Source organism: Triplophysa rosa, linkage group LG19, assembly GCF_024868665.1.
Source record: "Triplophysa rosa linkage group LG19, Trosa_1v2, whole genome shotgun sequence".
NCBI lineage: Eukaryota > Metazoa > Chordata > Actinopteri > Cypriniformes > Nemacheilidae > Triplophysa > Triplophysa rosa.
The window spans coordinates 16,431,848-16,444,580 of record NC_079908.1 but is presented as its reverse complement, the minus strand read 5'-3'; the positions used below and the strand labels follow the sequence as shown (position 1 = coordinate 16,444,580).

The following is a 12,733-nucleotide window of genomic DNA, read 5'->3' as shown; positions in this document are numbered from 1 at the left end:
TGCACATTCTTGGGAACATTTGGGATAATGTAAGTACACAACTGCATGAAATATATCACACTGTGCAAGTTATTTTTGGATATTTCATAACAAAATTATTCCATATTGTGGCTTTAATTCTACACATACTATAATATCGTAAACTATTCAGCCACAATGGTTACAAACGCTCTCTCTGCCTTCATACACTTTTATTTTAAGTATGATTCATTGACCAAATAACAGATAAAACACATCATAAAAAATGAATTTCACCGATGGCATCATTTATTTCGTTTTATAAACATTGCGATAAATATCGTGTTAAATTGTTATCGTGATTTTTGGTGTGCAATAATTGTGTAGTGAAAATTGGATATCGTGACAACACTAATGTGAATTTAAGCATTCTTGTTCATCCATCCTTCACATCCTACCAACAACAATATGAGATGTTAAATGTTGATCAAATCCCAGACAAACTACAATACAATTTCTTACCTAAATCATAAACCCCTACTGCATCATTCCTTCATACGGTTTTTAGTTACCCCGTCTAAAGAGACAGACACATGCCATGAGGGATGAAAAGAAATCCAACCCTGACAGATTACTGCCATTTTAGCTCTTTGGATACGGATGGGATTATCTGGCTAAAGTACAGCGTGATGATTTACAACACTCACACCCATTGTGTGACAGTATCTGGGCTGGATTCTCAAGTGCACACGAAGATGCCCACGATACCAAAAATCACATCTCCTTTATAGGTCTCGCCCAGAGCCAATTCAAGCATTGTGAGAGATGTTCCCATTTCGAGATGACACGGAACGGATTAGGAGCATCAAGGGTTCTGATAGACAGAAATGTGATGGGGTAATGGAGGGTGGTGAGGAAGCAGATGCTTATCATAAAGCCATTTCACTCTCTCCCCTGCTAATCAGTTCGCGAGATCAGGCCTTGAGACACACAAAGTCTGAGGGAAAACACACATTGTCTTCAGAGCAATCACTCCTAATCTATTTGGGTAATTAATGAGAGTGTTAATGAGAAGACAGTGGCCCAGTGGTGAGGGTCTAATGTGGAGTGATGAAGTCATGATGAGGGGTTGTCTCGGTTCATGACTGATGATCCACACGCTCGGAATACACATCCAGACAGTGGGCACTGCGATCTCATTGGTCGATCTTGTATTTGCCCTATGCGGAGTTCAGGAGGATGTTCACCTGAAACTGACTACAAAATAGAAAAGTGTAATATGTTGTGCCAGGAACTTTTTGTGGAGTCAATTATTTAAATAAAGAGTAAATCACATAGCAGTGTCATTAAATAAAGGCAGATACAGTACAAGGAGCCTTAAGGGAATAGTTCACCTAAAAATGAAAATCCTGAGATTGAATTCTGAATATCTTTCAGCGTGGTTTGAAACTTGCATGCTGTTTTTTCCTGCCGACCAAAGTGAAAAACATATATTTTCTCCTTTTTTCCATACTTCTTTCTGACAGAAAATCCATTTAGTCTGTGTTCCAAATAATTGTATAACTTTATGTGGAAAATAGCGCATAAGTCATATGACTGCTGAAAAAAACATCACAGAAATTCTACGTTTTAATGGTTATAATAGGAATTATATTGGTCAAAGATCTCTTTGGGTCTCTACTGGTAATGTGTTGGGTTCTATTAGTGGGATGTTATCTGGCAGAAAGGACACAATCTAACACAATTACAGAACATTGTACTGAAGGGTAAAAACACACTACATAAAGACATTTTCTAATGGTTTTAGTATAAACTGCTGATGGGTTATAATCATATTTAAAGAGACAACTGTAATGGTGTCTACTGGTGTGTGATGGATTATATTGGTGGGATGTTACATCCTGCTGAAAAAACAATAGAAACCCAATAGAAACCATCACAGAAATTCTAATGGTTTCCATTAGAATACCAGTACAACCCAATAGTTTTTTCCATTAAAACCATTACAAATTCCATTTATGTGTTTTGGGCAATAATCCAGTAGGATTTAACATCCCACCAATAGCATCAATCACATACCAGTAGGCACCATTACAGTTTCCATTAAAACCAAAACAAATCCCTTTAAAACCATTATAACTTCTTAAATGGTTTCTATTGTTTTTTTTCCAGCAGGGATCCTACTGGAATAATGCCCAAAACACACGACAAAAAGAACCCTGCTGAAAAAACTATAGAAACCCAATAGAAACCATTACAGAAATTCTATTTGTTTCCATTAAAATACCATTATGTACCAATAGCTTTTTCCATTAAAACCATTACAAAATGCATTTTTCTAGTGTGTTTTGGGAATTATTCCAGTAGAATTAAGCATGCCACCAATAGATTCCATCACACACCAGTATAACCATTACAGTTTCCATTAAAACCAATGCAAATCCTTTTAAAACCCTCAAAACCATTACAACTTCTTTAATGGTTTCTATTGTTTTTTTCAACAGGGAAATCTTGGAATGGTTTTTATGGAAAAAGCTAATGTGGGCCCATTAGAATGAATGGAAACCATTAGAATTTCTGTGACGGTTTCTATTGGCTTTCCATTGGGTTTTTTTTTCAGCAGGGTTGTGCATTCCAATTAATATCAAACTGCAGTTGGGTTGTTCTGATAAAGTAATAATAACAAAAAATAGCCAACTAACACAATAAAAACACGATAACGTGATAAAAAACATGATTTTTTAAATTTTCTTACTCTTAGCCACTTTCACACCAGATAATTTCAGGAACAAAGTGCCTAAACTAGTAAAGAGGCCTGTTGTTTGCGGCATTAAGACCTCTGAAGTGACATAAGCTGGCTGACAGCATGGCATTTAAAAAAAAAAAAAAAGGACGCCGTGATCAGAGTCGTTTTTTGTTGTCTGCGGAGGGTTTCGTGATAACACATACAAGTTGTGATTTAAAGAGCAGTAAGGAGGACTAAGAGACGAAACATCATACATCAATTTAAAGTGCTACAGACTGAGAGAAAACCCAAATACGACAGGTAAATGCTGCTAACATTATCTATCTGTATGGATAAAACATTGTTCTGCGTTCAGACAGTCAACACGCTTGTGTCGCTGTTAGTTTCTTTACAACAAAAAGCGAGTACTTTCGGCAAATAGTTCCTGTGGTGCGAAATGCCACATAAACCGTCATTGTGAGTTCTGTGAAGATTCTTTAAAACCTTTCACGTTCCACAGAAAAACAACAGCATCCGAGAGAGTAAATAATGACAACAAGCTGCTTTCCTGAAGAATCTTGATGTGTACAAAGAACGAAAAACTGTCAGTCTGAGCTGATCAAAGCGCAGAGTTTACGCTCTCTGTATATATGCTGTTTTATTGATTCTTCCCTTGCCCAAGCCCATCTGATAACATCTCATCTCATAGCAACCCGTATCATGGCGCAGTGAAATAATCACTCAGAATACATCATTGTCTTTCTCCCTTCCTCTCCACCCCCTCCTGTTTGTCTGTTTCAGTACACCCCTGTGCAATTGCCTTGGACACAAGCGAGGCTTTTTATCACTGCTCCTAGAACAAGCCATTAGGTGCTTTATTACAGCGGCTGGCCTCTCACCTGCAGTATTGAGACACCTCTGCCTCTGGCTTAGGATGGGGTACAAAGCACCTGACAAGACTGAAACAAGCCTTATAGAGATCTCATGCTGGTGTTATAGAAGTCATGTCACCCCAGCAAGCACCGAGACAGCTTGTGGCGGTCACTTGCCAAGGTCTGGCCAAACTCATTAACACTGAGAACGTGGGTTCAAGACAAAATTACAGGCACAGAAATGCTGAGGAAGACAATGAAAAGGAGCTCAAAAGTTCAAAACACAGACGTATATTAGATGCATGTCTGTGAAGATGTCTTGTAAAATGTCTGGAGCATCTTGGGATTTGTTTTGAAGATGTTAACAACTTGATATGATGGATCAGGCAGAAATTTCTTCAGCTCTTAAAGGCACAGTTCACAAAAATGTTTGATCTGCTCACTTGTGTGACTTCAAACCCATATGATTGTCTTCCTTTCGTGGTACACAAAGTGAAAAATTACGTTTTCTTTTTTTTTTTACAATGAAAGCAGTGGTCACAGACTGTAAAGTCTCCTAAATCCATACATAACTATATTTCACATTTATTTAGTTATTAAAATGTCCTCTTTTTGTAGCTCTCAAATGTCATTTTTGCTTGAGTTTATCAAAATGTTGCACATCTTGAAGGTCTGACATCGATAAAACCAAATGTCATTGGTAATATCATTGATATACCAATGTACAGGTAACTTTGTTGGTAGTAACTGTTCAGTTCACAAGTTTGTTCAAAATTCTCAAAGCTTTATTAATACAATATTTTTTCTTTTTTTGTCATTATTAAGCACCAGTACACAAAGACAAACTGCCCTGGTATTTGAATAGAAACCATTAGAATTTCTGTGATGGTTTTAATGGGTTTCTTTCAGCCGTGATGTATGTGCACAGTACTTGGCAATAAAAATTAGGGATGCTCCGATACGATTTTTTAAAGATCGAGTAGGAATATCTATATATTTTTCTGGAACTCACCGATACCGATGACTGTACCTGTATTTTTTGGTGAGGTGATGGCAATTTTCCAAGCACGACACACTGAAACTAATAACTCAAAAGAAATTACGAAAAAGACAATTTTATGTGCTTGTCGCAAACTTTCAAAGCACAAATTTCAGTCAGTTCTGTCAGGTATGTCACGTGAGGTATTGGTCTTTGGTATCGGTGTATCTAAATGAGTACGAGAACATGAGCTTGGTATCGGGCCCGGGCATCCCTAATAAAAATAATTCTGTTTCTTGGGTCATGTCAACCAATCACAGTGTGCTAAATCTGAATATGGTCTAAGGAGATTTGAGAACTACATCTTTCTACACATAAATCTATTGAACGACTTCAGAACACTTCGGACCACTTTTGTGTGCTTTGTTGCAGTTTTGTAGCTTGACAGCCTGTGGTCACTGTCTGCTTTCATTTGCTTTCAAGACCACAGAAGAATGAAAATCACGGGTTTGGAACAACATGAGGCAACGATGACACAATCTTCATTTTTGTCACAAACTTCATCGCACAGAATGATGTCATTGTGAAGGCTTACAAACCGCTGCGAGAGTCGCCTCCTTGATGCCGCGAATCACAATCGCTGTGCGAATTAGGTCGAAAACTGTAGTATTTTCAAAATCAAGAAGCTGAACTATACAAAACGGGAAAGCGAATATTTACAAGCGGATGGTCATGTACCCGCATCAGTAGGACAGGCTTCACTTCTTCAGAGTTATTTAGATTCTACCGCAGCAGTTGCACCCCAGTTCACACACGAATTGCAGTTCAAACATCAGGTAGGCCACTTCCACAGAGATATGAGAGGCTTACGATATTGCTTGGTGTGTGTTTACGTTAAAAGTCAGGGAATTTCCACCACCCAGCAGCTGATAAAACCACTCGGATGCTCGGAGAAACATCTCCAATAAATGCAAAAACACATCCAGATCTGGAATAAACTCTTAAACACACGTTCCTCAGCTGTGTGCCTGAGGAACGTCATGAATTTATCATCCTCAAAACACTTTATCGATTGCATTGCTTCGTATTTCTCAGCACACAGTACGTGCATGGGATAAATCCATATAAAACCGTGATTTGTAATCAAGGTGTGAGAACCAACACGTAGACAGTAACAGTAGGTTGACAGTAATCCACTATGATTGGCACCATAGAGAATGTGAGATCACAGTGGGCTTCTGTAATGAGAAACAGGCAACAAGAGTCTGTAAACAAGACCTGATATCACACAATACATCATCTTGACACACACAACACGCAAACACATTCACGCTGTCAATCTCTCTTCAGGAATGACTGTGTCAGAAACCGCTCGTGTCGAGGAACGCTTTTTGTGGTATTTGGAAAAGGAAGCGGCAGACTGTCTTCAAATGACTCGGTTTGCGTTCAACTCGGGCAAAGCTGCATTGTGCAATTTTGTTTATTTTTAGTTTTGTGTTATTTTTTTATGGTTGATTAGATCAAATGAATGAAATGAATGTTACTGGCTGCTGTATTATATAACGCTGCAATTCACAACTTTTTTTTGCAACCAAAATCAGTTATTAAGTACAAAAAAATCAGTGTTCAAAACTCTCTCCCTATCTTATTCATAACAGTAAGCTCATAATAATTATTTACATTTGAGCATTTGGGTCTAATTTCACACAAATTTGTTTCACAGATGGTGAAATAGAGGTAAAAGTTATAGATTGCAGCTTTAAAAAATAAAAACAAGATAATAAGACCCCCACCTTTTATCAATAACTTGCCATTCAAGTTTCAAAGAAATCAGATATAGTATGTTTAAAGGGTGCAGCATAGTAAAAACATGGTAGAAATACATAATAAGGCATATAATTACCTCCAGGAAAGGTGCCTCTTGTTCCACTTGGTCTGAGGAGCCAGCGCTCGCTTTTTCCGACCTGCTGACATATCTGGCTCCGACACGTCAGGCAGCGAGCACCGTGGGGTCTTCATTAAACCCAAGGTTGCTTGGTCTGGGGAGAAGTAAATACTAGAATAAATACAGATCCAGAAACATGTGCAGAATACAAAGCGATGTTTGCAGTCGCGCAGACTGCAAAAGAACACCTGCAACCAAAAAAACCTAAAAAAAAACAAGGACATTAAATATACAAAGTATATTAAAAAACGACTTTTATACCGACCCAGAACTCCAGTTTCCTCTAGGCCTCCAAACCTCTGCATGGCTTTAATGGCTTTGGTCAGTGCTTCCTTAGTCTGTAACTGTCCATTCACGGGATCAGAGGGTGGGAGGTACCCGTATTTGCTCAGCCAATCCTGTGGTAGATAAAAACAGCTCTTATTGAGAATAATTATTTAAAAATTGTACATTATAGTCACACACAATCATTACTTTTTGACATATGAAAGGCAATTTACAGGAAAACCATAGTCTTTGGGATAGTCATAATCCAAAAAGTTTTTATCTATTTTTTATCCAAAAAAATCTTTTTATGCAAAGAAATGCAAATAGAAATAATATTTTTATTTGAAATTTGGGAGAAATGTTGTTAGTAATTCACAGAATGAAGCAAAAATGATCATTTTTACCTAAACACATACCTAAAAATAGTAAATACGGAAAAAACTAAAAATTATTTTGAAATAGTCTTTTAATTTTTTCTGCGGCTGTAAGAAAAAAAATAAAAAATATATATATATACTGTATATATTGTTTTGCTAGACGCACTAAATGTTAAACTAGAAATTTAATGCATTTCTTACAAATTCTTGGTGTTTTATATTTCTCCATAAACAAAATACTTCAAATAAAACAGTCCTTCAATGAAACAAACTACATGAGTATTCTCAAGCCATTGACTTCAGTTGGATTTTTAAGGAGATGTTCCTGTTGCTACAGTTGCACTCAAAGCTGTTTGTTATCCATTTTTGCTGTGCATTAAGCCAGACTATGTTGAATTTCAATGGTGTTATGATCAGTGGTAGACTCATAAATAACTCAGACCGAAAAGTGGGACCATGTTTTCACGATTCAACCTATTCCATTAGTAAAGTTGGTCTGTGCTCACTCAGCACAATCACGGCAGAGCAGCAAATTATTCCAGCTGCGGGTCGGCTCGGGCCTGCAGGGCAACTGTTTGCATCTTTGATTTCATAAACCATTGTGCTAAAACACAACGACAAATTGGTTCATTAAAATGTATGATCTTTCAATGGGTTCTCGCTTGATTGATCATGCCACCTTCATCGTCTAGAAATGCCAAAAACACAGTCACGGCTACATTAATTCTATGCACGGGATAAAAGAGATTAAAAACGTGAAAGTTGACTGACTCAAGGCATTACGGTGATGTAAGTTTGATAGAGCAAGGTCGTGCTGCAGGTGGTCAGCGACCTCATGCACGTCACGGACCTGCAGAACCAGAGCGTGCAAACGTACCCCTTCAATTCAATAGAATGGGGCTGACAAGCAAGATAAGTCAAATTGAAAAACAATACTACGCTCCACTATATCAGCTATGGGAGCAACACCATCAAAATTGCATTCATTCCCTGTCTTTAAATCATATAAACTGAAAAGTTCACTGCTTGAGACTAAACTTTATGCTGGAGTTTTACCGCACAGCATTGCAACAAGGTTGAAGAGACGTTAAGAGTTCAGTCTCAATTGCTTCTGACTATGCAGTGCACTTGTAGTGTATGCTTTGCAGTAAAGTCAAGTGTGGGACTGTACACCCTCAATTGAACTGACCAAAGAGAAATGACTCAATAGCATCTCTTTAATGTCTCCCTAATAGGACAAAAGAGAAATGTTTAACATGACAACACTTACCATAAAATTCTTCCAAGAGCAAATCATTAGAGCTATGCCATCAATATGATGTTCATAACTCTATACTCTTACTGTATGTCAACAATTTCATTTTTTTATCTTTTTATTTATCTTTAAAAGAAACATAAATACTATAATGATACTACAAAGAAAAAGTCTATTAAGTTTATAGCATTACATTAACGGCATTTATGGCAATTATATAAAAATAAGGTTTCTACTCTATTCAAATTCATTTCGTAGCATTTCTATAGCAGAAATGTATTTCTATATTCACAATTTTGATTTGCAAACCAGCTGTAAAGTACAGGCAATATTATTTCCACAACAGAAATTCAACACATCTTCAAGACAATCTTTAGCAAACCGCAAATTATATCAAATGCTATCTTGATCAAAATTAATGTTTTTCCCAAATGTGATTTTGCAAATGAGTTTTATTTCTCATAAAAAGTAAAGAATACAGAAAGATTTGCAATAGCCTGAAGGTGATTATTAGTGATTATCACATGGGTGATGGAGTTACAGTGTGTGGTGCTATGCTGCTCTAACTGATGCCTGGACTGTTTCTCTCCTCTCGCCCAGCTGACATAATTTGTGTGTTGACACACTATCCAACTGTGTAAAAGTGTGGAGAAAAGGTTTACTCTCTTTGTGCGAGCTCTCCTCCCGCTGGCTCCAAAATTGATGCGTAACGCATCGCTGTTCATTTTCACTATCTTGTACTATATCTCCTAATGCACATATTTGTGCACAAATACGCGAAGATGGCATTGTGATGTTGACTATATCAAGTTATCACATCTGTTATCACTCCTTTGCTACTTTAATCTGGATTCCTAAGGCAACCTTCACTATTAGCATTGCTCATATGGTTGGGGATTTGAACAAGCCCTTAACGTTTAGTATTCAACTTTGGCGCTTGCTCTGCACTGTTTGTGCTACAAATATGAATGATACTTCAAACTGTGCCTGAACTATAAATAGGGATGAAGATTTCATGAAGACATAGAGGGGCTGTACTCGCACGACTCGGTTCAATAAGCAAAAGCTGTGACACCACAATGACACACGATTGCATCACGCAACCTCCATGATCTCTCCTGAGCTTTCGACTGCGAAGACGTCTGCCTTCTCAGAAAATGTAATGGATGGAAGTGACCCAAAAAGATGTCACAGATGGTCATTTCAGGCTTTATTAAGGCACATCTTTCAAAAGATCAACCCTACCGGGATCATTGACTGATCGCTCTTTTTCTGAGGTCCAAAAACACGGACGAGAAAAATGATGAGACTATGATGAAGGTCAATGCTCGCTGAAGCCTGGAATCCTCAAGCATGTTACCCGTCTAACTATAAACCAGTTTCTCTCTTAAGCCAACGGTAGGGGAAAGGAGCTTTACTTCACTAGCCAATCCCAAAATCTCTATCAACTCTTCAGCACAGGGAGGTGAAGATGGTCAAAGGGATATTAAACCTTCACAGCACATGAGCGAAGAATCAATAAACCCCCCGAACCCCAGCAGCACTGAATAAACCTGAAGATAAACTCCAGGGTGGTTGTTTATTCTTTGAACTGTGTGTTGCCATGGGTGAGTCCCAGCTCTATACGCGTATGTGTATCAAAGCAAGCTCAGGTTCACACAGAGGAGTTTCACTACACAGATTTACAGTATGTTCCTGACGCAGCGAATTTTCTGTATCTACAGTCAATTTTTGTCCTGTGTTTCTTCTCAGTCTCTATGAGGTGGTACGGATCATTATGCCATGCAGAGAAAGGTTAACATGCTAATGTGCTGCAGAGAGGCTAATAGTCTGGGACATCAATCAATTGCAATATGCATGAAATGTCTCTCCACACGGAAAGACTTTATCGAGTGGAAAAAGTCTTGGAACAGCAGAGCACCTTTGTGGCTTTTTTCTTACCCAGAAAATCTGACATTTGAGGCGTTTTTGAAATTAAGAAAATATTTTTCTTTTTTTTGGCATCTGTCAAAAAATAGTGATGTCGTACAAAAAATGTTGACTGAGCACTTCTCAGTCAACATGACTTGGCGAGCTAATAATGTAAACACAGTCGGTAATATCTTCAATGAAAACATGCAGTATAATTTTTTTGTGATGCTGTCTATTATGTTGTCAATTTTATTCTAACAACACTAACAAGGATAAAAATGAATTAAACGGCTTTCATTTTCATTTTAAAGCTGCAATCTAACTTTTGCCTCTTTAACTATTGCTATTTCTATTTGATACATAAAATTGCGTTAAAGGTCCAGTGTATCATTTTTTATAGGATCTGTTGTAAGAAATGCAAAATAATATACACAACTATGTCTTCAAAGGTGTATGAAGACCTTTTCATTATGTGTTTATTACTGTATGTGTGTACATTTTTATTACCTTAGAATGAACTATTTCTATCTACATACACTGCGGGTCCCGTTGCGTGGAATTCACCATGTTGTTTCTATAGTAGCCCTAAAAGTACAAACTGCTCTACAGAGCGTGTTTCGAAAATACGTTATCTCCTTCAGCAAAGAAGCGCAAACGCGTCGAGTCGACATCTTTGTCCTGTGTCAGCCACCGTAGTGTTTCAAAAGGGAGGGATGAAGTGAGCCGTTGGTTGCAATTTGCAACCCCACCTCTAGATGCCGCTAAATTTAATACATTGGACCTTTAATTTACTTTGTTACATTTAGGTCAAATGATATCTAACTGACAATTCCTGCAAAGTTGTACCTGAGAGTTCATATTATAAATCATTATTATAACTTTACTGTTGTGAAATAAGGGAGTAAGACAGTTAGGAAAACCTTTTATGTACTTGCTAAACAAAAAATTACGAATATCAGTTTTAAAGATATAATATTCTTCCTTTATTCATGATAGTATAGTTCAAGATTTAAAGGTGCAGTGAATTAAGACCACAATTTTAACCCGAGCTTTTGTTATATAAGAGGGAATTGTATTCAAGCGAACATCCTGTAAGTGTCAGACCTGAAAACGCCCTTGTTACTGAAATAACAACTGTTATTGACACGAGGCTCAGCGAACCCAATAGTTTGGAATGCACCTATCATAGATAGGTTGAACACTGCCTCCACAGAAGAATATCAACACCTACTTCTCGAGCCCTTGCCCACTGGTTCGCGCATGACAGTACTGAACACAAGCTGCACGGAACCAGATAAAGCGAGTGTAAGCATCATGCCGTTAAAGATTGCAAAATATTGCGCAGTGCCTGGTTGTGGAAGAACACGGTCGCTGCATAACCTTCCTTCGGATTCCGACAGTAGGAATGCGTGGTTGAAGTTCATTTTTAAAGACGTTCCAGCTCACATGGGGAAAACATTGAGCGTTTGTTCGCTTCATTTCAACGCGGATTCCTTGAACAAGTCTTTGCGGAGAGACTAAAATTAAAAAGCAGTGCTGTGCCAATATTGGATCCGATAGGAATGGCGCAGCAATCTTATGTGAGTAAAACATATTTGTACTATGCATCACTATTGCTTTGTTAGAGATCGCTTGATATGCCCTGATAGTATTACCTGGGGACCTCTAGTCATTTGTAATAATTGTAATCGGCATATCTGTGATTTGGCGGGCTCATATATCATTTTTCAAGGTTTTATCTACCGTTTGCGAATAATGGAGGCTGTTTTGAAGTGTTTTGATATTATTTCTGGTGCTGGGTCATTTTGGCCAGGAGTCTACCGTTTGTATATTTATCATGAAAACTATAATATTTGAGATACGCAATCGCGGTGATCTTCTGTCCGGTTCGTGATCACGGGTCTCAAATGCTGACAGGTACATTCATATATCACTAAACACCATACAACTATAGGCTATACAAACTATACGCAAAGCCTTGCCATCACATCCGGGAAATAAGTCCGTAAATTTGAGTAAAATCAAGTTACGTAACATGTCTAGCCAAATTCACAGAAGGCTCCAACTAAGTCAACTACGCAAGCTGCTATCCAATCATAGCAGTAGGCGTTTACTTCCAAGTCTTCTATGCGGCCCGCCCTAAAAAACTGAGCGTTTCTCCAGCCGGCCTCAAAACCAGGGTAAAAAATAGCCTATTACTTATTGGTTGTGATGTTTTCGAATGTAAAAACCACGCGAACGTCATATGTAGACATCAGACAATAGCAATAAACAATAAAATGGCCAGTTCACGGCACCTTTAAAACCCAAAACCTCTTTCAAAGTTTAGCTAACTGACAAATACTTAAAGACTACATACCATTGTTTAAATTTCACAGATTTATTTTTCAGTATTTCAGTATTTTTATAAAAATTTAGCCTTCTAAAAAAATGAGTGTTTAATA

The 12,733-nt window shown here is 37.7% G+C and overlaps 1 protein-coding gene across 1 annotated transcript in view; it reads right to left on the bottom strand.

Annotated features, from left to right (window-relative positions):
* Positions 1-12,733, bottom strand: part of mmp17a (matrix metallopeptidase 17a) — a 55,756-nt gene that overhangs the window by 19,608 nt on the left and 23,415 nt on the right. Inside the window, exons 2-3 of the mRNA XM_057361146.1 lie at positions 6,745-6,877; positions 6,438-6,573 (exon numbers count right to left, since the gene is read on the bottom strand). Coding sequence (XP_057217129.1) covers positions 6,438-6,573; positions 6,745-6,877 — 269 coding nt within the window. The remainder of the gene's footprint in view (positions 1-6,437; positions 6,574-6,744; positions 6,878-12,733) is intronic.